The sequence below is a fragment of the Salvelinus sp. IW2-2015 genome, linkage group LG16 (assembly GCF_002910315.2).
Source record: "Salvelinus sp. IW2-2015 linkage group LG16, ASM291031v2, whole genome shotgun sequence".
In the NCBI taxonomy this organism is placed as follows: Eukaryota; Metazoa; Chordata; class Actinopteri; order Salmoniformes; family Salmonidae; genus Salvelinus; species Salvelinus sp. IW2-2015.
In genome coordinates, this window is record NC_036856.1 from 39,533,141 (window position 1) to 39,556,016 (window position 22,876).

At 44.2% G+C, this 22,876-nt stretch overlaps 1 protein-coding gene across 1 annotated transcript in view; it reads left to right on the forward strand.

The window, feature by feature from the left end:
* Positions 1-22,876, forward strand: part of hmcn1 (hemicentin 1) — a 277,402-nt gene that overhangs the window by 104,740 nt on the left and 149,786 nt on the right. The window contains 8 exon segments of the mRNA XM_070447449.1: positions 1,226-1,367; positions 1,672-1,799; positions 1,920-2,033; positions 7,185-7,346; positions 7,605-7,799; positions 7,979-8,002; positions 8,005-8,052; positions 8,055-8,072. Of these exon segments, the coding sequence (XP_070303550.1) occupies positions 1,226-1,367; positions 1,672-1,799; positions 1,920-2,033; positions 7,185-7,346; positions 7,605-7,799; positions 7,979-8,002; positions 8,005-8,052; positions 8,055-8,072 (831 nt within the window).

Here is a 22,876-nt window from a genome sequence, read left to right on the forward strand (position 1 = left end):
TGGGCGAGCTCTGATGTTGAGGGGGTGCGGGGGACCCTAGGAGCTCTGAGGTCGTGAGAGGGGTGACCTAGGGAAGCTCTGAGGTACCTTTATAATAATGTAGCCTGGAGTCCGGGGAAAATGTGGCCTTTGGAGACTTGAGCTGAATCTTTTTTAATACCGCACAAATGATGGAAATGACAGGCTACTTTGACACTGACAAACTGAGAATCTAAGATCAATAATAACGACCTGGTCTTGAATCCATCAATAGTCCAGGCCTAGCTGTATTGGGACACACATATTGTACAGGAAATTATAGTCCTAAACATCTTTCAAAGTTTCACTGACTCACCCAATGATGCGCAGGTCGGAGATGACCGATACGCTGGTGCCTCTCTCTTGTTTTACTTTGTCAAACAATGTTAGCTCAATGGGCCTATTTGGAAGTTGATTAAATATTTTGCTAGCTAACAGCAGACCGGTTGGAGTCTTCTCTTTTCAGCAGGAGCTATTTGCTTTCCAACCTGTGTTTTTCCGCAATTGTATTTCAAATATTGCGAAAGGCCTGTTTTTGAAAGGATCTGTTGATCCTCTGTGGCTAAATGATATGCCGACTCAGGGTGTAGTAGGCTATTCTGAATGATTTGATTTCTTTCTCTAAAAAGGCAGTAGTAATTCTATAACTTTGACCAATGTATTTCAATATATCAGGGGTGCTGCTGCACCTCCAGGATCCTTTCCGCGGCTACGAGTCCATTTCTATTTTTATTACCGCATTTCAAGCCATGCATGTTTGGATACCGACGCGGGCAAGCTCGGTACAGGGCAGACTGGGGAAAAGGCACAACCGGGTGCACGTTAGCTCCGTACAGAGCAGACTAACGGACGGGGTAGGGGTGGGGAGTGGCAAACTTGACGAAGTCACGATGACTTGGGGGCAGTGGGTTCAGAACAACAACTGCAGAAAATATATAATTATACCACCACCCGAAAGGGCACTTGGCGAGTGGGAAGGCAAAGGAGCAGGTTCTGGGCACAGGGAGACTCCTATCTGCCTGCTTTCATCACAACGTGTTTATTGATACGCTTGTATAAACCACTGTGCAAGTACTTTAAAGATATACAATGTACATTTGGTCAGTGGATTATATGAATTGATCTTTGATGGCAGCAATCATTATTGAACCAGATGATTTAAGGATATTCATGTTGCTGTGACCTCTGACCCCCTCCTTTCTTCCAGAGCCCCCCCAGGTGTCAGTGGACCCCCGGCACCAGACCTTTACCACGGGACAGGAAGTGAGGATCAGGTGCTCGGCCAGAGGTTACCCCGCCCCCCACCTGGTCTGGACACACAACGACATGTTCCTCATGGGTTCCAGCAGGTGAGGTCACAACCTTTCACCTCTCACACAGGTCACGCAGGTCAGGAGTGGCAGAAGGATGCGCTGTCCTGTGTTTGTTTTGTCTGTTGTGGTGCTCAAAGCTCAAGGGTTATCGTGCTTTGGTGGCACTTAACAAATAACTAAATCATTTAGTCCGAGCTGTTGCTTGGGATCTTCAGATGACTGTGTGCTAATGTACTTCATGGAGTGTTGTCTGTCTTGCTGTGTTATTACAGGTGTGTATGTAGATGAGGTTGATGTGTGTCAATATGTATTAACCCTCTGACCTCTGACCCCTGTGCAGACACAGAATGACCCCTGATGGGAGTCTGATCATCAGGAACATGGAACAGAAGGATGCTGGGGTGTACGGCTGTCTGGCCAGCAACCTGGCTGGGACAGACACTCAAACATCCGTCCTCACCTATATCGGTGAGTAGGACACAATAGACATGCAGACGGACGGACTGACGGGCTCCTTTAACCTGTGTTGTGCTCTGTCAGTCTCCCTCTCTCATACTCTCACCCCCCTGGTCTCTTGTCTTCTCCCAGAGTCCCCTGTGGTGATCGTGGTGCTGAGTGAGATTCTGATTGGTCTAGGAGAAACCGCCATCTTGGCATGCTCCGCCTCAGGGATCCCCCAGCCGGAGATCAGGTGGTTCAAAGGTAAGGTATGTTGACTTGGAAGCAGCCTCCTGTGTGTGGCAGAGAGGGATGATGAGAAGAGAAGAGGCCTTCATCTGTCGTTGAGTATGGAGTGTAGCTTTTACTCCTCAGGACATGAATATCCCATATGGTTACTTAACCCTGACTTTATGGAGGGTTGCTTTCCCGTGGGTCCCAACATAGATCATTGCGGCACAGTCTGCGTTTTTTCAGACAGACAACTTTGTTTGTCCTGCAGATTATTTGGAAACGGGCGTCTTTCTGCTTTGTGTGCGTTGGACCAGGCCTCTTCCTATTGTATTAGAAACACATCTTTGTCGCATTATTCACACACTTAAGAATTCGCTGCTTCACGTTAAGTAGCCTACCTCTCCTCTCCGTGTTGGACGTGCCAGATCAAGTGTGTCTAGTATATGTGTGGTCTCTATGAAATGAGGTAGTCTATGTACGGGCGGAGAATCATGTGATTAGGATATAGATTACTGCAGTGTCTGTAAATAAATACTGATAGGATATAGATTACTGCAGTGTCTGTAAATAAATACTGATAGGAATAGGTACTGCAGTGTCCCTTAAATCAATACTGATAGGATATAGAATTGCGTGTTGTAATTACTGTGAAGTGGCAGTGTCTGTAATAAATACTGATAGGATACAGATTACTGCAGTGTCTTGTATAAAATAATTAGTACTGATGAGGATACAGATTACTGCAGTGTCTGTAAATAATACTGATAGGATACAGATTACTGCAGTGTCTGTAATAAATTAACTGATAGAGATATAAGATTACTGCAGTTCTGTAAATAAATACTGATAGGATAAGATTAACTGCAGTGTCTGTAAATAAATACTGATAGGATACGATACTGCAGTGTCTGTAAATAAATACTGTAGAAAGTTGCAGGTTGTAATAAAACTGATAGGATACAGATTACTGCAGTGTCTGTAAATAAATACTGATAGGATACAGATTACTGCAGTGTTGTAAATAATACTGATAGATACAGATTACTGCAGTGTCTGTAAATAATACTGATAGGATACAGATTTAACTGCAGTGTCTGTAAATAAATACTGATAGGATACAGATTACTGCAGTGTCTGTAAATAAATACTGATAGGATACAGATTCGCATGTGTTCGTAAATAAATATGATAGGATACAGATTACTGCAGTGTCTGTAAAATAATACTGATAGGATACAGATTACGTCGAGTGTCTGTAAATAAATACTGATAGGATATCAGATACTTTGCAGTGTCTGTAAATAAATACTGATAGATAACAGATTACTGCAGTGTCTGTAATATAGAATACTGATAGGATACAGATTACTGCAGTGTCTGTAATAAATACTGATAGGATACAGATTACTGGCATGTCTGTAAATAAATACTGATAGGATACAGATTACTGCAGTGTCTGTAAATAAATACTGATAGGTACAGATTACTGCAGTGTCTGTAAATAAATACTGATAGGATACAGATTACTGCAGTGTCTGTAAATAAATACTGATAGGATACAGATTACTGCAGTGTCTGTAAATAAACTGATAGGATACAGATTACTGCAGTGTCTGTAAATAAATACTGATAGGATACAGATTACTGCAGTGTCTGTAAATAAATACTGGATAGATACAGATTCTGCAGTGTCTGTAATAAATATGATAGGATACAGATTACTGGCAAAGTGTCTGTAAATAATACTGATAGGATACAGATTCTGCAGTGTCTGTAAATAAATACTGATAGGATACAGATTACTGCAGTGTCTGTTAATAAATACTGATAGGATACAGATTTACTTGCAGTGTCTGTAAATAAATTACTGATAGGATACAGATTACTGCACGTGTCTGTAAATAAATACTGATAGGATACAGATTATGCAGTGTCTGTAATAAATACTGATAGGATACAGATTACTGCAGTGGTCTGTAAATAAATACTGATAGGATACAGATTACTGCAGTGTCTGTAATAAAATACTGTAGATACAGATTACTGCAGTGTCTGTAAATAATACTGATAGGAACAGATTAACTGCAGTGTCTGTAAATAAATACTGATAGGATACAGATTACTGCAGTTGCGTAAATAAATACTGATACGGAATACAGATTACTGCAGTTGTCTGTTAAATAAAAAATAACCTGATAGGATACAGATTACTGCAAGTGTCTGTAATATAAATACTGAATAGATACAGATTATAGTCAAGTGTCTTGAATAAATACTGATAGGAACAGATACTGGCAGCTGTCTGTAAATAAATACTGATAGATACAGATTACTGCAGTGTCTGGCTAAAATAAATACTGATAGGATACAGATTACTGCAAGTGTCTGTAAATAAATACTGATAGGATAAACAGATTACTGCCAGTGTCTGTAAATAAATACTGATTAGATATACAGATATACGGCAGGTCTGTAAATAAATACTATAGGATACAGTTTACTGCAGTGTCTGTAAATAAATACAAGGATAAGACAGATTACTGCAGTGTCTGTAAATAAATACTGATAGGAACACAGATTACTGCAGTGTCTGTAAATAAATACTGATTAATGGAAAGAGTAGGAGGCGCTCATAGGTTACCATATGATCCTTTCAATAGTAGTTTATTTATTACCCAATTTATATTGTCACTGTCTCCCACTCCTAAAAGTAGGTATATCCTATAAGTGTCCACTCTCATCATTCTTCTATTCAGTATAAAAATAGGGTATGTCTGTATGCTCTTTTTCGTGATATCAATTGCATCGCTGCAACTCCCCAACGTGCTTCGGTAGAGGTGAAGGTCGAGTCATGCGTCCTCTGAAACATGACCGCCAAACGCGCTTCTTAACACCCGCGCTCATAACCCGGACGTCACCCGCACCGATGTGTTGGAGGAAACACTTCAACTGACAACCGAGGTCAGCCTGCAGGCGCCCGGCGCCACAAGGAGTTGCTAGAGCGCGATGATCCAAGTAAAGCCTCCCCAGACAAACCCTCCGCTAACCTAGACAACGCTAGGCCAATTGTACACCGCCCTATGGGACTCTCGGTCACGACACAGCCTGGGATCGAGAGGGAGCGGAATAAAGAAATCAGTCCCACGCAGACATACACACACACACAGAGACATACACAGACACACTTAGACACATACACACACACACACACACACACACACACAGACACACATAGAGACATACACACAGACACACACAGATACAGACACACAACACACACACAGACAGAGACACGCACACACACAAACACACACACACACAGACAGACAGACAGAAGACACACACAGAGACACACACACATAGACACACACAGAGACCTACACACACAGACACACACAGAGACATACGCACACACACACACACACACACACACCACACACACACACACACACACACACAACACACAACACACAACACACACACAACACACAACCACACACACACACACACAACAACACACACCAACACACACCACACACACACAACACACACACACACACACACACACAGACACACCCACAAAGAGACTTCTCATTCACATACCTCTGTGTGTTGGCCTTAATAAATCAGCTTGCCGGGGCCCTGGGCAGACAGGAAGTCGTATATTTTATAGAGTGCAGAGCAGGAAGTGGAGTGTTTTATCGGCTGATGCACAGGAAGTGCTCCTCTGACACCTCTGACACACTTGACTGACTCTGGCCACCCTGTGGGAACCCTTAAAACGCTCCTGTCTTTTAGTCCAACCCTTAAAACGCTCCTGTCTTTTAGTCCAACCCTTACAACGCTCCTGTCTTTTAGTCCAACCCTTAAAACGCTCCTGTCTTTTAGTCCAACCCTTAAAACGTTCCTGTCTTTTAGTACAACCCTTAAAACGCTCCTGTCTTTTAGTCTAATCCTTAAAACACTCTCTTTTTCATTCTGCTGCTCTGTCCACTTATTCTTTGAACGAGAAAGACAAAGAGAAAGATGAAGAGTACACACTAAAAGAAAGAATGAATGATGCAAATGTTCATTCTCATTTCATAAAAATTTGCTGCAAACAAACACACAGCATTTGATAAAATTTCATTGGTTTTGCTTGCCTCAGTTTATGTACTTGATAGGTTTTTCTCGCCTCAGTTCATGTATTTGATAGGTTTTTCTCGCCTCAGTTTATGTATTTGATAGGTTTTGCTCGCCAGAAATAGAATAGAAAATAATAAGCTGAAGACCATACTATTTACCCAGAGCTTTCATCTATCTTTTTCTTAGCCGTCTATTTACCACCGCAGACCGATGCTGGCACTAAGACGGCTCTCAGCGAGCTGTATAGGGCCGTAAGCAAACAAGAAAATGCCCATCTAGAGGCGGTGCTCCTAGTGGCCGGTGATTTTAATGCAGGGAAACTGAACTCCATCTCACCTCATTTTTACAAGCGTTTCATCTGCGCAACTAGAGGCGAAAAAACTCTAGATCAGCTTTACTCCACACACAGTCACGGGCTTCATTAATAAGTACATCGACAATGTAGTCCCCACAGTGACCATACATACATATCCCAACCAGAAGCCATGAATTACAGGCAACATCCACACTGAGCTAAAGGCTATAGGCTTTGGGATGAATTGGAATGATGACTGCGAGCCAGGCCTAATCGCCTAACATCAGTGCCCGACCTCACTAATGCTCTTGTGGCTGAATGGAAGTAAGTCCCCGCAGCAATGCTCCAACATCTAGTGGAAAGCCTTCCCAGAAGAGTGGAGGCTGTTATACCAGAAAAGGGGGGACCAACTCCATATTAATGCCCATGATTTTGGAATGAGATGTTCGATGAGCAGGTGTCCACATACTTTTGTGTATCTACCTCAATTACCATGCAACCCTGCACATTGACTAGGTACTGGTACATCGTGTATATAGCCAAGTTTTTAGTTACTCATCTTGTATTTATTCCTTGTGTTATTGTTTTTCTATTATTTATCTTTACATTGTTGGAAAGGGCCCGTAAGTAAACATTTCACTGTTAGTCTACACCTGTTGTTTATGAAGCGTGACAAATAACATTTTATTTGATATGACCATATTGATGGTTGCCAACTTCCTGGTTAACAACTTCCTGGTTGCCCTTTATTTGACCCACAGGCGACCTGCAGCTGCGGCCATCCTCCTACATGGATATTGACCCCCTGGGAGGGACTCTGACGATCAAGGAGACACAGGATGTTGACGCGGGGGACTACACCTGTGTGGCTACGAACCCTTCAGGAACCTCCTCACCTGGGAAGATCACCCTGGATGTAGGATGTAAGGATTCCTCTGGTCTCTTGAACACATCATGAAAAAGACGTCTTGTAATTTTGACATCTGACATCTCTACACCCAGAAAAGACCAGTTTACCACTAGAAAATCACATCATTATATTGTCCCATGTCAAATGTTGCCTGCTGTGTAGATGGCTGTATTGATGGATGAATGTAGCCTTTCTTCATGGTCTTATGAGGGATTTAGCTCTTAGTGTTGTTGACCTCTGTAAACCCTAACCTCTGACCTTTGCCTTCCAGCTGCACCCCAGTTCACCAGAGAACCGTCTGACGTGGCGGCGGACATTGGCTCTAACGTGACCATGCCGTGCCACGCGCAGGGGTACCCCGAACCCCAGATCACCTGGAGGAGGGAGGACAACGCACCCGTCTTCACCAGACGCCCCACACACAGCACCATCACACAGAAGACAGGAGGGGACCTGCAAATCAGCAGTGAGGTTTTTGTTCATATACACACACACACACACACACACACACACACACACACACACACACACACACACACACACACACACACACAGCCCAACACAAAAACCACACACACACAAAACAACCACACAACACACACACACACACACACTAATTCCTATCTTCTCTCTTCTCTGTGTCAGATCTGTGGGTGGAGGATGAGACGGTGTAGTGTGTGAGGCCACAGAACAGTTTGGGAGAATCCAGACCCACGCCAGAGCACTGTCACCGGACTGGGTAAGAGACAGACAGGGATCTCTGATCACATGATCTGGGTACTGTAGGAGGGGTAGGGTACAGAGGGTAGGGTAGATGAGGTATTATAGGGGTACAGAGGGTAGGGTAGAATAGGGTATTAGAGGGTACAGAGGGTAGGGTAGAGGAGGGTATTATAGGAGGGGTACAGAGTTTACAGTACAGGAGGGTATTATAGGGTACAGAGGGTAGGGTGGAGGAGGGTATTAAGAGGGTATAGAGGGTTGGGTAGAGAGAGGGTATTATAGGGGTACAGAGGGTAGGGTGGAGGAGGGTATTATAGGGGTACAGAGGGGTAGGGTAGAAGAGGGTATTATAGGAGGGGTACAGAGGGTACAGCGGGTAGGGTAGAAGAGAGTATTATAGGAGGGGTACAGAGGGTAGGTAGAAGAGGGTATTATAGGGGTACAGAGGAATAGGGTGGAGGAGGTATTATAGGGGTACAGAGGGTAGGGAGATGGAGGAGGGTATTATTAGAGGGTACAGAGGTAGGGTAGAAGGGGTATTATAGGAGGGGACAGAGGGGGTAGGGTAGAAGAGGGTATTATAGGGGTACAGAGGGTAGGGTAGAGGAGGGTATTATAGGGATACAGAGGGTAGGGTAGAGGAGGGTATTATAGGAGGGGAACAGAGGGAAGTTTATATGTCAATTGAATCTCAACAATTAAACAGTTGGTGGTTGTATTAGATTCAGTTTTTATGAAAAGTATGGATTTCAGCAAACAAAGACAGGAAGACAACTACAGGGGAGAAACATGGGTACAAGGTTAGCGTTTCATAATTTTTACTTTTTGAAGTATTTTTGGACGAATCGATGTAGTTGGAGTTAAATTCCACAAAGCCTGGTCACTGCTCCACTCCGTTAATGAAGTTCATCGGAAACGTCCATCACCATGGTGTGGAGTTTAGTCAGTTAAACTCAGCAAAAAAAGAAACGTCCCTTTTTCAGGACCCTGTCTTTCAAAGATAATTCATAAAAATCCAAATAACTTCACAGATCTTCATTGTAAAGGGTTAAATCATTGTTTCCCATGCTTGTTCAATGAACCATAAACAATTAATGAACATGCACCTGTGGAACGGTCGTTAAGACACTAACAGCTTACAGACGGTAGGCAATTAAGGTCACAGTTATGAAAACTTAGGACACTGAAGAGGCCTTTCTACTGACTCTGAAAAACACCATAAGAAAGATGCCCATGGTCCCTGCTCATCTGTGTGAACGTGCCTTAGGCATGCTGCAAGGAAGCATGAGGACTGCAGATGTGGCCAGGGCAATGAATTGCAATGTCCTTACTGTGAGACGCCTAAGACAGCGCTACAGCGATACAGGACGGACACCTGATCGTCCTCGCAGTGGGAGACTATTTGTAACAACACCCGCACAGGATCGGTACATCCGAACATCACAACTGCGGGACAGGTACAGGATGGCAAAAACAACTGCCCGAGTTACACCACAATCCCTCCATCAGTGCTCAGACTGTCCGCAATAGACTGAGAGTGGCTGGACTGATGGCTTGTAGGCCTGTTGTAAAGCAGGTCCTCACCAGACTTCACCGTCAAAAACATTGCCTATGGGCACAAACCCACCGTTGCTGGACCAAACAGGACTGGCAAAAAGTGCTCTTCACTGACAAGTCGCGGTTATGTCTCACCAGGGGTGATGGTCGGATTCACGTTTATCGTTGAAGGAATGAGTGTTAAACCGAGGCCTGTACTCTGGAGCGGGATTGATTTGGAGGTGGAGGGTCCGTCATGGTCTGGGGCGGTGTGGCACAGCATCATCGGACTGAGCTTGTTGTCATTGCAGCCAATCTCAACGCTGTGCGTTACAGTGAAGACATCCTCCTCCCTCATGTGGTACCCATCCTGCAGGCTCATCCTGACATGACCCTCCAGCATGACAATGCCACCAGCCATACTGCTCGTTCTGCGTGTGATTCCTGCAAGACAGGAATGTCAGTGTTCTGCCATGGCCAGCGAAGAGCCCGGATCTCAATCCCATTGAGCACGTTGCCTGTTGGATTGGAAGGTGAGGGCTAGGGCCATTCCCCCCAGAAATGTCTGGGAACTTGCAGGTGTCTTGGTGGAAGAGTAGGGTAACATCTCACAGCAAGAACTGGCAAATCTGGTGCAGTCCATGAGGAGGAGATGCACTGCAGTACTTAATGCAGCTAGTGGCCACACCAGATACTGACTGTTGATTTTGACCTTTGACCTTTGTTCAGGGACACATAATTCCATTTCTGTTTGTCACATGTCTGTGGAACTTGTTCAGTTTATGTCTCAGTTGTTGAATCTTGTTATGTTCATACAAATATTTACACATGTTAAGTTTGCTGAAAATAAACGCAGTTGACAGTGAGAGGACGTTTCTGCTTTTGCTGAGTTTAGATTTCACTGATCAAAGGTCAGTTCTGTCTTCTGTTGCGTTCAAAGACAGAATGCTACTTTTGAAATGAAAGTGAATATTTTCACTGGGAGCAGCAGAGGAAAGCGCTCAGCGTTTGAGTGATATTTCAGTTGTGCTGGAGTTCTGTGTGTGAGTAATGGTCCGCATGCATTGAGTTTATTTGAAAGCGAGGGAATGTAGGGGTGAACTCAGCGGAACGCGGCTCAAATTCCCTGGCATGGTTTGAAGGGGATGTCAGTTCTTGCAGAAGTCATGGGAGAAAAAAAGACCTAAATCACAGTGAGAAGAGAGAGTAGAGAGATACACAAAGTGTATAAAAGATTAGGAACACCTGCTCTTTCAATGACATAGACTGACCAGGTGAATCCAGGCGCATCGGTTTGAGTCAAGAACTGCATCGCTGCTTGGTTTTTCCACGCTCACCAATTTCCTGTGTGTATCAAGAATGGTCCTCCACCCGACTTGACAACTGTGGGAAGCATTGGAGTAAACATGGGCCAGCATCCCTGTGGAATGCTTTTGACACCTTATAGAGTCCATGACCTGACAAATTGAGGATGTACTGAGGGCAAAAGGGTTGATTAAATTAAACAATTTCCTCAGCAATCTGCACACAATACCCCATAATGACAAAGCGAAAGCAGGTTTTTAGAAAAATTTTGCAAATTTATTAAAAACAGAAATACCTTATTTACATACGTTTTCAGACCCTTTGCTATGAGACTCAAAATTGAGCTCAGGTGCATCCTGTTTCCATTGAACATCCTTGATACAATTTGATTAGAGTCCACCTATGGTAAATTCAATTGATTGGACATGATTTGGAAAGGCACACACCTGTCTATATAAGGTCCCACAGTTGACAGTGCATGTCAGAACAATAACCAAGCCATGAGGTCGAATGAATTGAACCCGATGGTCACTCTGACAGAGCTCTAGAGTTCCTTTGTGAAGATGGGAGAACGTTCCAGAAGGACAACCATCTCTGCAGCAATCCACCAATTAGGCCTTTATGGTAGAGTGGCCACTCCTCAGTAAAAGGCACATGACAGCCCGCTATGAGTTTGCCAAAAGGAACCTAAAGACTCTCAGACCATGAGAAACAAGATTCTCTGATCTAATGAAACCAAGATTGAACTCTTTGGTCTGAATGCCAAGCGTCATGTCTGGAGGAAACCTCTCACCATCCCTACAGTGAAGCATGCTGTGGGAATGTTTTTCAGCGGCAGGGACTGGGAGACTTGTCAGGATCGAGGCAAAGATGAATGGAGCAAAGTACAGAGAGATCCTTGATGAAAACCTGCTTCAGAGTGCTCAGGACCTCAGACTCGGGCGAATGTTCACCTTCCAACAGGACAACGACCCTAAGCACACAGCCAAGACAATGTACAATGACTTCGGGACAAGTCTCTGAGCCCGGACTTGAACCCAATCGAACATCTCCGGAGAGACCTGAAAATAGCTGTTCAGCAATGCTCCCCATCCCCAGCCAAGCTTGTAGCGTCATACCCAAGAAGACTCGAGGCTGTAACCGCTGCCAAAAGTGATTCAACAAAGTACCGAGTAAAGGGTCTGAATGTTCAAATATATATAGAGGGAGAGAGGGAGGGAGGTAAAGAGAGACGGGGGGAGAGGGAGAGGGAGGGAAAGAGAGTGAGAGGGTAGAGAGGGATGGGAGGGAAAGAGGACGGGGGAGAGGTAGAGTGGAAGGGAAAGATGAGAACTGGGAGGGGTAGAGAGGAGGGAGGAGATGAGAGGGAGAGAGGAGAGGGAGAAGCGGGGTAGGGAGGAGGGTATGTAGAGAACGGAGGGAGATGGGAGGGGGGAGAGTGGGAGAGGGGTAGGGAGTGAAGAATACGGGAGGGAATGACTGAGGAGCAAATGTCGCGGTTCATACAGAGTTTGGGACACACATATCTCATTCAATGGATTTTTCTTTATTTTTTACAATTTTCTAGTGTAATGACAATTCAAAACTTATGAAATAACACGTATTGGAATATTGTAGTACGCAAAACTTGTTAAACAAGTCTATAATATATTTTGAGATACTTCAAAGTAGCCATCCTTTTGTCTTTGATGACAGCTTTGCACACTTCTTAGCATTCTCAATCAATCTCACCTGGAATGGCTTTTTCGCAATCAGGTCTTGAAGGGTTTCCCCCATATATCTGTAGCACTTGTTGCTGCTTCTTCACTTCTGGCAGTCGCACCTCTATCCAAACACTTCTAATTGTTTTGAGGTCGGGTGATTGTGGAGGCGGTCATCTGATGTAGCACTCAATATCTCTCCCGTCTTGGGTCAAATATTCCCTTACAACAGCTGGGAGGTGTTTTAACGTCATTGTCTTGTTATAAAACACATTATGAGTCTCGACTAAGTGCAAACCCGATGGGATGGCGTATCACTGCGAGACTGACGATGGTTAAAGCTCTAGATGGTCTTCTCGGATTATGTCGCTCGTGCCGTGTAGAGCAGAAAGTAACTTATGAAAGTCAGCACAACGTGTGTCTTCCAGATGCTGCACAATCCTAGTACGAAGCACTCTTCAATCCATGCTCTCTATAATGAATCATGTTGTGTGTGTAACAGACATCTGGGAAGCTCATCGGACTCAACCTATAATCCTCGTATGTAATGAGATACAAATAGAGAATGCGGAGGCTAGTCGTTTCCTCGCGCACTACTCTGATATAATATTGCAGAATGTTGTTGACTCCGCAATAAGTAGACTGAACTAGTGACGAGTGCTTATTACCACGCGCTCTAAATGAGTCGCGACTTGTGTCTCTGTAGTATTCTTGGCCAACAAGTACTCCTATCTCTCTTATCCTGGTTTGTGTCTATACATATTAGTTGGTTTCTTTTACAGCAATTTCGGTACACAACTGAGTGTGGACGTCAAGACATAACCAACAGCAAGCGATGGTGAAATAATACCACAAAATTTAACATTTGTAACACCTCGCAAGTTGCATCATACTGTAAGTGTTATATATAGGAGCAGTGCGTATTTGGTCTAGGTACTAGATTCTACCCCTGGCATGGGAAGACCCAGTACTGCTGTCTGGAAGCTGTGTTGAGTTGTAGGAAGAATGGGCCCAAGATGTGGTGCAAGAGCTTTCGCTTTTCAGAAGGTCGAAGATGCTGAAGAGAGGCATAAAGACTTGTGAATAGCGCACATCTGGAGAGATGATATATGGGGCCACTTGCTTTGCTGGCTATTGGGTGTACGTCTACTATCTGGAGATGAGATCTCTGTCTAAGTATCCACTCGTTGGAGTGTTCCTGATACATGCTTTTCTGATTGTCAATTATAGAAAGTTGAATCTCTTCAATATGTTGCAATCATTGTTGTAAGAGTAGGGGTGCTATAACGTACCGAGGTAGATCCTGTGCATTAAAATTCTCGCCAATCGTGTAGGCCGCTCGATGGCTATTCCAGAGATACAATCTTAGTACATATAGGTACTTGCCCAGTGTTTGTAATTATCAGAGAAATGGCTGCTTGCCATTTGGCATCCACCTCCTGCACATGTTTGCTCTTGGTAACATTAATTATCCGAAACAGGTCGTAGTTGCTTGTCTCAAAGAGGGATTTACCATTAGAGTAACCTGTGCTGCTGACTCCTGTCCTAGGACTTACCTTGGTAAGCATAATAACGGACATAATAAATAAATACAATAATAAAACAAATGACAGGCCCTGGATTAACAGTCTGCCTTTGAACAGCTTTATGCATCATGAGATGTGTCTGTTATCTTGACACCTCTGCTAGAAGAATTTGGTGCTCGCAATGCTAGATGGTTTGAGTAGACGGAGATGGTTTCTCAACGCAACTGGCTCCCAAATTTTTATTTAGAGAGCTTTTTGCTAGGAGATATATAGATTCACTTTAGATTGTTAATTTCTTTTGTAGACTTTATGGCTAGCTCAAAAGAGTGTAAGTTCTTGCGACTTGCTGGGGCTTAACCTCTAACCATATGACTAGCCTCCGATGTCTGGGTTCAAATAGGTACATTTCGATAATAGAAGTAGGGGACAGCGATTTTTTGCATATAGAGTCGATTCTTGATGAGTTTATTCGAGCTTGAGATCACTCGCACTATTTTCGATACACCAGCAATAGGGTATGCGTGAGAGAAATAACTCTTTCCTCCGCGCATCATATGTGAGGTTTGAGCGTGCTGTTATCATCTAATCTTCGTGTGGTGCGTTCAGTGTTTGCTTAACAAAGTGTGGAGCAGATAAACGTTTATATGAACTCGAGATTATGGAGTGTAGTGTTTGGCTAAGCTGGTTTGTATAGAGGCTCTTCTTCTTGCAGGGGAGGTATACAGATTTGGCTATTCCTCTTATCGGCCAATACAATATTTGGTCATGAATATGAGTACTGTTTACTGAAAGGTCAGGACAGCTTTAGGAAGGTTATACTTTTTAGTAAGATTGAAAATTCCTACAACGTATTCACACGTCACCTAATAAATCATTCTCATCTGAAAAAACCCCTACTGATTTTGGACAAAGGTCTAGCTATTAGTAGGCTCTCATACACACAAGAACTCACCTGGTAGTGGGTGTAGAAACAACATAGTGTAAGCCGGAGGGTACTCATCTGCGCAAAGTAACTTTTGCTCACAAATACCTTTTAAATCTAATAACCTCTATATAATCGCTAATGTGTACAGATAAAGTACCAGTAGTATGCTGCACATGATAAAAAAACGCCTAAAAGTAAAGATACTTAAAAGAAAATGACTAGTGCGAAGCATCAAGCTTGTCAACACTACGCATAGAACCATATATTTCTACCTATCTATGAAGAGCATAAAAGTCTAAGAAGTCTTTCTGGGAGTTGTTTATAAAGTTATCGCAAGTAACAGCGATAAGGTATTAAATCATAGCATGATAGAATGCATATTTTCATATCAGTGATGTTTTTCTAGCTCTCAAAAAGAAACTAAGGTTACTCTGGGCATGGAATCATGTATACTAACCTCCATTTGGTCCTATCTTGTGTATATATATATTACTTGTGTTGTAAAGAATTCGGGTACAGATAGAGACGGAGAGTGAGTAAAAGATACTAGAGACATGGTCTCGCAGTTGCGATATTCACTGAGCTAACTGAAGCGACAATAATTTACATGCCTCGTTTAGGTGAGTCTGCAACACATCCCACCAGTAAAACTAATCCTGTCCAAATAGGGCTTATAGACTATACCATAAGTAAATTATGAAAATTCCAGAGGACGTCGCCATCTATCAGAGCTCTTCCAGCATGAACTTGTCATGTTGTCCACCCAATCAAAGGATCAGAGAAATGACATCTAGTAATGGAAGCAGAAGCATAAATGTGGAGAGTAGTTTGATTCAAAGAGAAAGACCATAGTTTAAAATTTAATTTCTCTTCAAAATTAAGAAGAAGAGATGGTATATTTAAAAAAAAAAAAAAAAATGTTGCTTACTTAGCTTGTGATGCAGCTAGCTAGTTTTAGCCGACTCAAACACCAGCTCAAGACAGAGGGGTTTCGTATGGAGTGTCAGTACGGTGTAAACTGGCTTAGTAGAGCTGGATCCGCGGATGTCTACTCGCTTGCATAGTGCGTGAATTAGACATTGTCCTGTCCTGCTAAGCATTCAAATGTAAGGAGTACTTTTGGGGTGGGATACTCAGGCTGCAAGTAAGCACTTTGTTGGTACAACAAGCGACGGATAAGTGCTCTAAAATCTTGACTTGATTAACCTGCTTACAGGCTGTATTCCATGATTGTAAAGCTGGGTTTACTAACACGTTAGTTTCAAGTAGCTCATGTTGACTTGAAGTGCTATAACTATGGGTGACAAACGATGGAATAAAGGGCTTTGTGTGTAGGCGGATTATAGAGTATTTAGGTTATGTACTTAGGGAATACTAGATATAATTTTCGTCTGGAATCACAGACAGCTGTTTTTGTAGTATCCTGTCACTTGATAAGGTCCAGAAGCTAAGGGGAGAGGTGAGTAGGAAGGAAAGTGTGTACATTTGCAGATAAGCACAAAGAATTATCCAACAATCAATCCAATAACCTACAAAATGAAATATTAATTATCATTAACGCCCCTTTCGTTACAGATCGAGACTTAAAGTAGTCGTCGAAGTGACCTCGTTAAAAAAGAAACCTCGACATATAATACGCCTAATACAGCAAGCAAATTTTGTCATGGTATAGTATTAGAAGCTTCGGGTGGGCTTACAGGCAAAACTACCCTAGCAAGGCCCACACCCTCAGAGAAGAAACCTCTAGAGAGGAACGGGCCTGGCGGGCTAATGAGGGGTGGGTCCAGTCTCTTATGGCTGTTTGCCGGGTGGAGATTATAACAGACCACAAATAGGCAAAATGTTCATAAATGACCAGGGATCATGAATGTCTTACACTGATATGGCTCGCTGGCTAGACTATATGATTTGTGCTAAATGTATAGATCAGCGGATAAGGTAAAGCATATATAACCGTATCACTAAGTTAGCTAACTTTTAAACAATGTGCGAACGACCTCTGGGTTGTATATGTGGAATATCGAATTGATCAGGTCACTCTCAAGGTGACTACTCCACTCATAGATGGCTGGTTCTGTAGAATGAAGAAAAATTGCGAGCGCCAAATGCTCATAAGTGACTAATAAAGTCGGTTCATCCTCAACGGCAAAGAGTGGCTATCTTGCATAGACTAGCTCATCAATAGTACTTGAACCACTTGGTTATTTTTCTCGTAGTTTTGTTGTAACACTTTGTGTTTGTGTTGGGGTGCTAGCAATAGCCAAATGTAGATGAGCGCTATATATTGTGTTATATAAGGATCACGATTAGGTTATTGCCTGAAAATGTCTTGAATACTGCTCATCATTCCTACATGCTAAACACAGTACTACACATGTTAAATTTCAACTATAAGAAGATCATTAATACACGCTATGGAAGGGACTATAAGCGCATGTTTCCGCGCTCTCCAATATACTTCTGATATGTGCAGGCCTCGTGGTGTGCTGATGTCCTTACATATCTCATAACTGCAAGTGAAGTCGTGGAAGTTACTGATCAACAGTATTCAGCTTAAAGCACACCTCATAACACATTGAAATACCTTGACTTTGAGTGCATCTTGACATTGAGTTAAGAACAGCAGGTCTCTGCAGTCTTTAGGGCATCAACTTATGCAGTCATGGGTCTCGCTTATATAATTCTTGGTGTTCATATCATAAAGTGGGAAGAGACTCCATCTCAGTGAAGATGGCCTGTAGCAAGTTTATGAATGCGCGCATTTAATGGGGTGTGTGATTTGTATGAGTTCAGAGAAGGAAGTTTAGTGGGTTTTCTATAGTATCTAAAGATGTTACTTCTCATGTGCATATGTCCGAGAAGCCGACTCACTAGCTCGTTTATTTGGACACTTGACAAACAGTGTGGACTGTCAGTAATATAGTGTGTTGTGTGTATGGAAATGTGTGTATGTGTGTGTGAAAACGATGTGCTCGAAAACTCTCTAGGTGGTGAGTTTCTCTCGAATCCATGAACTGAGTAGTCCCTCCTTTAGCAGCTTGTACTGCTGGGTGAAGTAAAGAGAAATGCATATGCCTGGTGGCTCTTGTGTGGTGCTGAACAAAACGTGTGTATGTGTGTTGTGAAAAACGCGTGTATATGTGTGTGTGAAACGCTGTATATGTGAGTGTATGTTTGTCACTTCCGCGCCGAACAAGAGATGGGCCGCCTTTCGCATTCGTGTATTCCTTGGAAAATAATGCAGTAATTTTTTTTTTTACGTGTTATTTCGTTACATCGGTCAGCTTTTTGCCCCCAGTAGCGTGACTGCATGGAAGATAATGATACCTTGAGTTTCTCGTCAAATTAGTCATCAACTCGCAGTGAGAGGTAAATTCTCAAGGTTCATTGACAACAGTCACTGTCGGGGGAGGAGAGAGTAATATACACTGATACATGATAAAGAAATATTAAAAACGGGAACACTTCAAAACCAACAACAATGTATACTTCACTCAAGCTCATCACGTTTCCTGTGATATAAGAATCTAGTGTACACTTATGGCCAAGCTCGAAAAACGCTGGATTCTTCGACGATAGATTAAGTAATCTCTTGTCACATTTCTCGATCCATAGTTGACCAAAATGAGAATATGGAGTCTACGAAGCGTGGCGAAGCAAGTGTCTGACTCCACTGGGGGCACACGTCAGGCACGAGAAACAAACGCGGAGAAAAACGTGGCGCGATACAATACAGGATGTGGTACAGTTCGTGCAAGCTGTGGTTGCAGGAAAGAACCGAGCGCTTTCACTCACGTTCGTAGTCGCTTTTCCTCGAGATGTATCGTCTTTGGTCACTGTTATTTGACACCTGTATCGTGCGCGAGTGCTTGCTCCCTCACGACTCTATGCTGGGTAGCTATGTGCGACGTAAGAGTCTTACACGAAGCTTGAATCGAACATAACGGATGCATACGGTAGTAGCGCAGTTTCCAATGAGAAAACATCAGGGATTCGCGCAAGCGGGTGCACATTCATAGATTGTCCGAGACGGACCACACACCCCACTGGCGTAGGGATCGGGGGTGAACCGGAGAGCTAACCACGGAAGTTACGGTGAACAAAGCAAGCTGGATATGGTTTGGGCTGTGTCTGTCAATGCGCATAGTGTCGGCACGCGCACATGAGGAGGTAGACATAACTCCCTTTGCGGTAAGAAGGAGGGGACGAGGGCAGGGGTAGTAAGCACCTTCAAGGGAAGAATACGTGGAGGATAAGCGACGCCAGTATGGAGGGGTCTAAGCTAAGCACCTCAAGATCAGATGGAAAACACGCTCATCCAAGCACTCAAGTCGTTCCTGGCTTATACCTGAGTTGCTAAGACGCGTTGCACTCAGAGAATCAGAAGCGACTTGTCGCAAAAACTGAGCCTCGCATTAATCTACCAGAACAGGGGCACACTATAACTCGTGCTCGTTAATCAGTTTTCAGATACATAGACAAGATCGTATACATTTGGTCTCCCACACCAAGAGGGAGATCTCGTCAGAGTACGATGGCTAACTCTCTGTAAGAGTACATAAGCTTTTCGACATAGCTCCTCAGTGTCGTACCCTGAGGCACCCATGGAGGGCTGTGCGAGCCCCACAAAGAAATGCGCGACCCTGAACGCGCCCACATAGCATTTCATGTAAGCTGGGCATCTTTAACAGAGTCTAATGACTTTGACACCACAATACTCGCCTAACAAATTTCTTATCAGCATATGATTGCTCGCACTCACGCAGTGGGCAGCTGGAATAAAACACTAGAGCATCAGGTGGGTATTATGTTATGCAGGCAGCAGAACTATATACCCTCTTCCGCGCGTGTCAGCAGCACCGTCTGTGCACGTTCTGAGTATCAGCGATGTGCCTTCACTCCCGTGCCTCAGCTCGGTGATCTGCGTATTCACATGCTTGGATCGCAGAGCACTACCAGTTTGGATTGGATGTTGCGCGAGCTCTTACATTAAGCAGCAAAAAAAGACTCTCGTCGTGAATTCAACGTCTCTGGCCGACAGTCGTCAGGATAATCGTTCAATCGCCTTGCTCACGAGAGTGCTCATAGGGATCTGAATCCACGCTTCTGCTAAAGAACGTGCTTCGAACAATACGCGGATCTGACGACATATGTGGATGTCTGGCGCCGCACCTCTCGCGTACCATCCACACTCATCCAATGGTAGTTGTGAGTATACTTAGATGAGCCGTTGATTGAGTCAGGATAGCAACGCCAGTGCAAGCTATTTATTGGTGGAGACACGTTGGCTGGAATGGTCGAGATTGATGTAGTAGCGCGACGCATAGGCGCAGATACGCATAAACCAACTCATTGCATCGCCAAAAGGCGCGCAGGTGAGACAGATGCCCGTTGGGGACTCTGGGACGGCAAGCATTCTTGTGTCGCCGTGACACTACTGTAAAAGGGCTCTCTCGCAAGGTCCTACCTGAGTGTCTATCTTTAACCGGGCAAGGTTGACCGGAAGCGATTGACCCGAATAGCACATCACCTAGGGTGTAGAACGGATCCTTCATCGCCTCTCGGCATAGGCAACGATCCACATGACAGACGCGCTCACGTACTACAGTAAACAGTTTTATGACAAGTCCCACGACGCTACAGAGACTTAGTCATAATGCGCATGTGCTGTGCAAGTACACTGCGGAATGAGAATGGGCATCTACCTGGGGCAAGCGTGTGTGTGCTTATAGTAGAGCTTCCATTCCAGTCGGCTATCTATAGCTACAACGAATAACGCAGCGGTCGCAGAGCGTACCGCGGAGTCAGCGAATGGTCTTGATCTCACGCTGCAGGCGCTAAGAACCTAAAATACACGAACAGTTGTGTTGATGCGCGCACACGCCTCGATAGTGGTTTGAGCGATCAGATATGCGTGTGCCACTCTGCAAGACAAGAACACGTCGACCGCCTCCTACCAAAACCTGCGGGCTCTCTTCAGCTGGCTCCTTTTTATGAGGGGGTGAGGTGTATGTAAGACCTTTAAAACACGTGTTTCACGCCTCCGCAAGGATCTAGCAGTGCAGACGGCAATTTCCACCCTCTTAGTGCCTGCGTCCTCTAGAGACCATTGCTGCCAGATTCCAGCTGGCTGTGGCTCGAGCTATATATACACGGGAACTGTATAGTATCCATTAATCAATCCTATATCTCAGTCTGCGTTCACAACTATGCTTCAAAGAGGCGACAGATCATGGTGTTCCTGGTTTTCCGCCAAGAAGTAAGTAACTGATGTCGCTCATAAAGAGTGGTACCGAGCAGTGCCCTTGGTAAGTTACTACTTCCTCGTCACTCATGAAAGTGCGATGTTTGGAGAGTACTAGGAGTTCAATGGGACGCATAATCCATTGCCGAGTTACATTGTGTTGTCTATAGTTTGTTTCCGCTACCGGACTACTCTAGTACCTTTTTTTTCTACTGCATGTATATGCGTCAACCGACCCAGACAGGTCGCTGACATCAGACGTACGCTACATCAGCAAACACAGGACTCGCGCACACTGGCCCATGAAAGCCCATTTCTGGATTATCTAAGAGGAATCTATCTGCCTCCAATCCAATTCTGTGAGATATGCCTGGTTCTTTTTCACTCGCATTGACCTACGGCGTACTGCTAAGAAATGCATTTATACTGTCACCTCATAAGTTACCGTTAATAGTCCTGAATTCGTCGCCAAACAGTCGTGTCCTATCTTATCACGAGCCTCGCGAGGAGCCCTCTTCTTTGGGTGCTCTTCGAGATCTTTCGGATCAAACAACCTGTGAGCCCGTGTGCGTGCAACGCTGGTGTCTAGCGACTTCCTTGGGCACAGGAAACGCGACCGAAACCAGGATCTCGCGAATGAGGGGATCGGTTAACAAATGATCACACTCCACGCATGTTAATTATTGAGCGCTCAAACACCGTGGGTGGTCTCTAAGGGTGTCGTTCTCGAGAACCCCTCATTTGCTTCTCCTGTACTTTCGACGCACCTGATTTCACTCTGCCTATTGCGCATTTGATGTGGACAGTCATTTTTGACTATGGAACCAGGGTGTCCTATTTAGGGGTTACTGAGTCGGACGAATTATGCGGCCATCTCTGTAGAACAGACGCAAAGAAAGCGGACTTACCCGAAACATCCAAACGCCATCGGATGTGTATGTGGCGCAATTTTGTACACTATCAAATGACACATCGCAGAATGTGTGGTAAGGTTCTTGCTACTTAACCAAAACATAGAGACTCGGAGACGGCGAAGCTAGGGAGGAGGTGAAGTGGTCTCCTCGAGTGGGTTGTCGAGGAAAAACTCAGTCTACTATAACTACTACCGTTATACTACTCAAAAAACAACACAAGGAAAGAACTGATTGTGGACGTCAGGAAGGAACACAGCGAGAGGGAGCAACACACGACTAGAATCGCAGATCTGAGGTAGTGTCAGTAGTGGAGAAAAGTGGGCCTAAGTTTTAGTTCCTCCGAGGTGGTAAAATCATGCAACGGCTCACCAAACTGAATTTGGATCTCCAACGAACAAGAGCAAGACAGATTGTGACGAAGAAGGCTCGCCACGCAGTCGCCTCTAGTCAACGCCTCCAGGTAGGGATCTGAAAGATGAAATCTCCGGTACATCTGTCACATAAAGCACTCCGACCTATACTCTGTCTTACAGCATGCATATCGTCGTGTTAGCCTTTTCTCGCGTCGGGCTCCTGTATCACCTTTGCCTAGCGTACAGGCAACTGCTCCGCCCACGGTAGACTATGGAATCTCTCCAGAGGGTAGTTGAGGTCTCATTAACGCGAACGC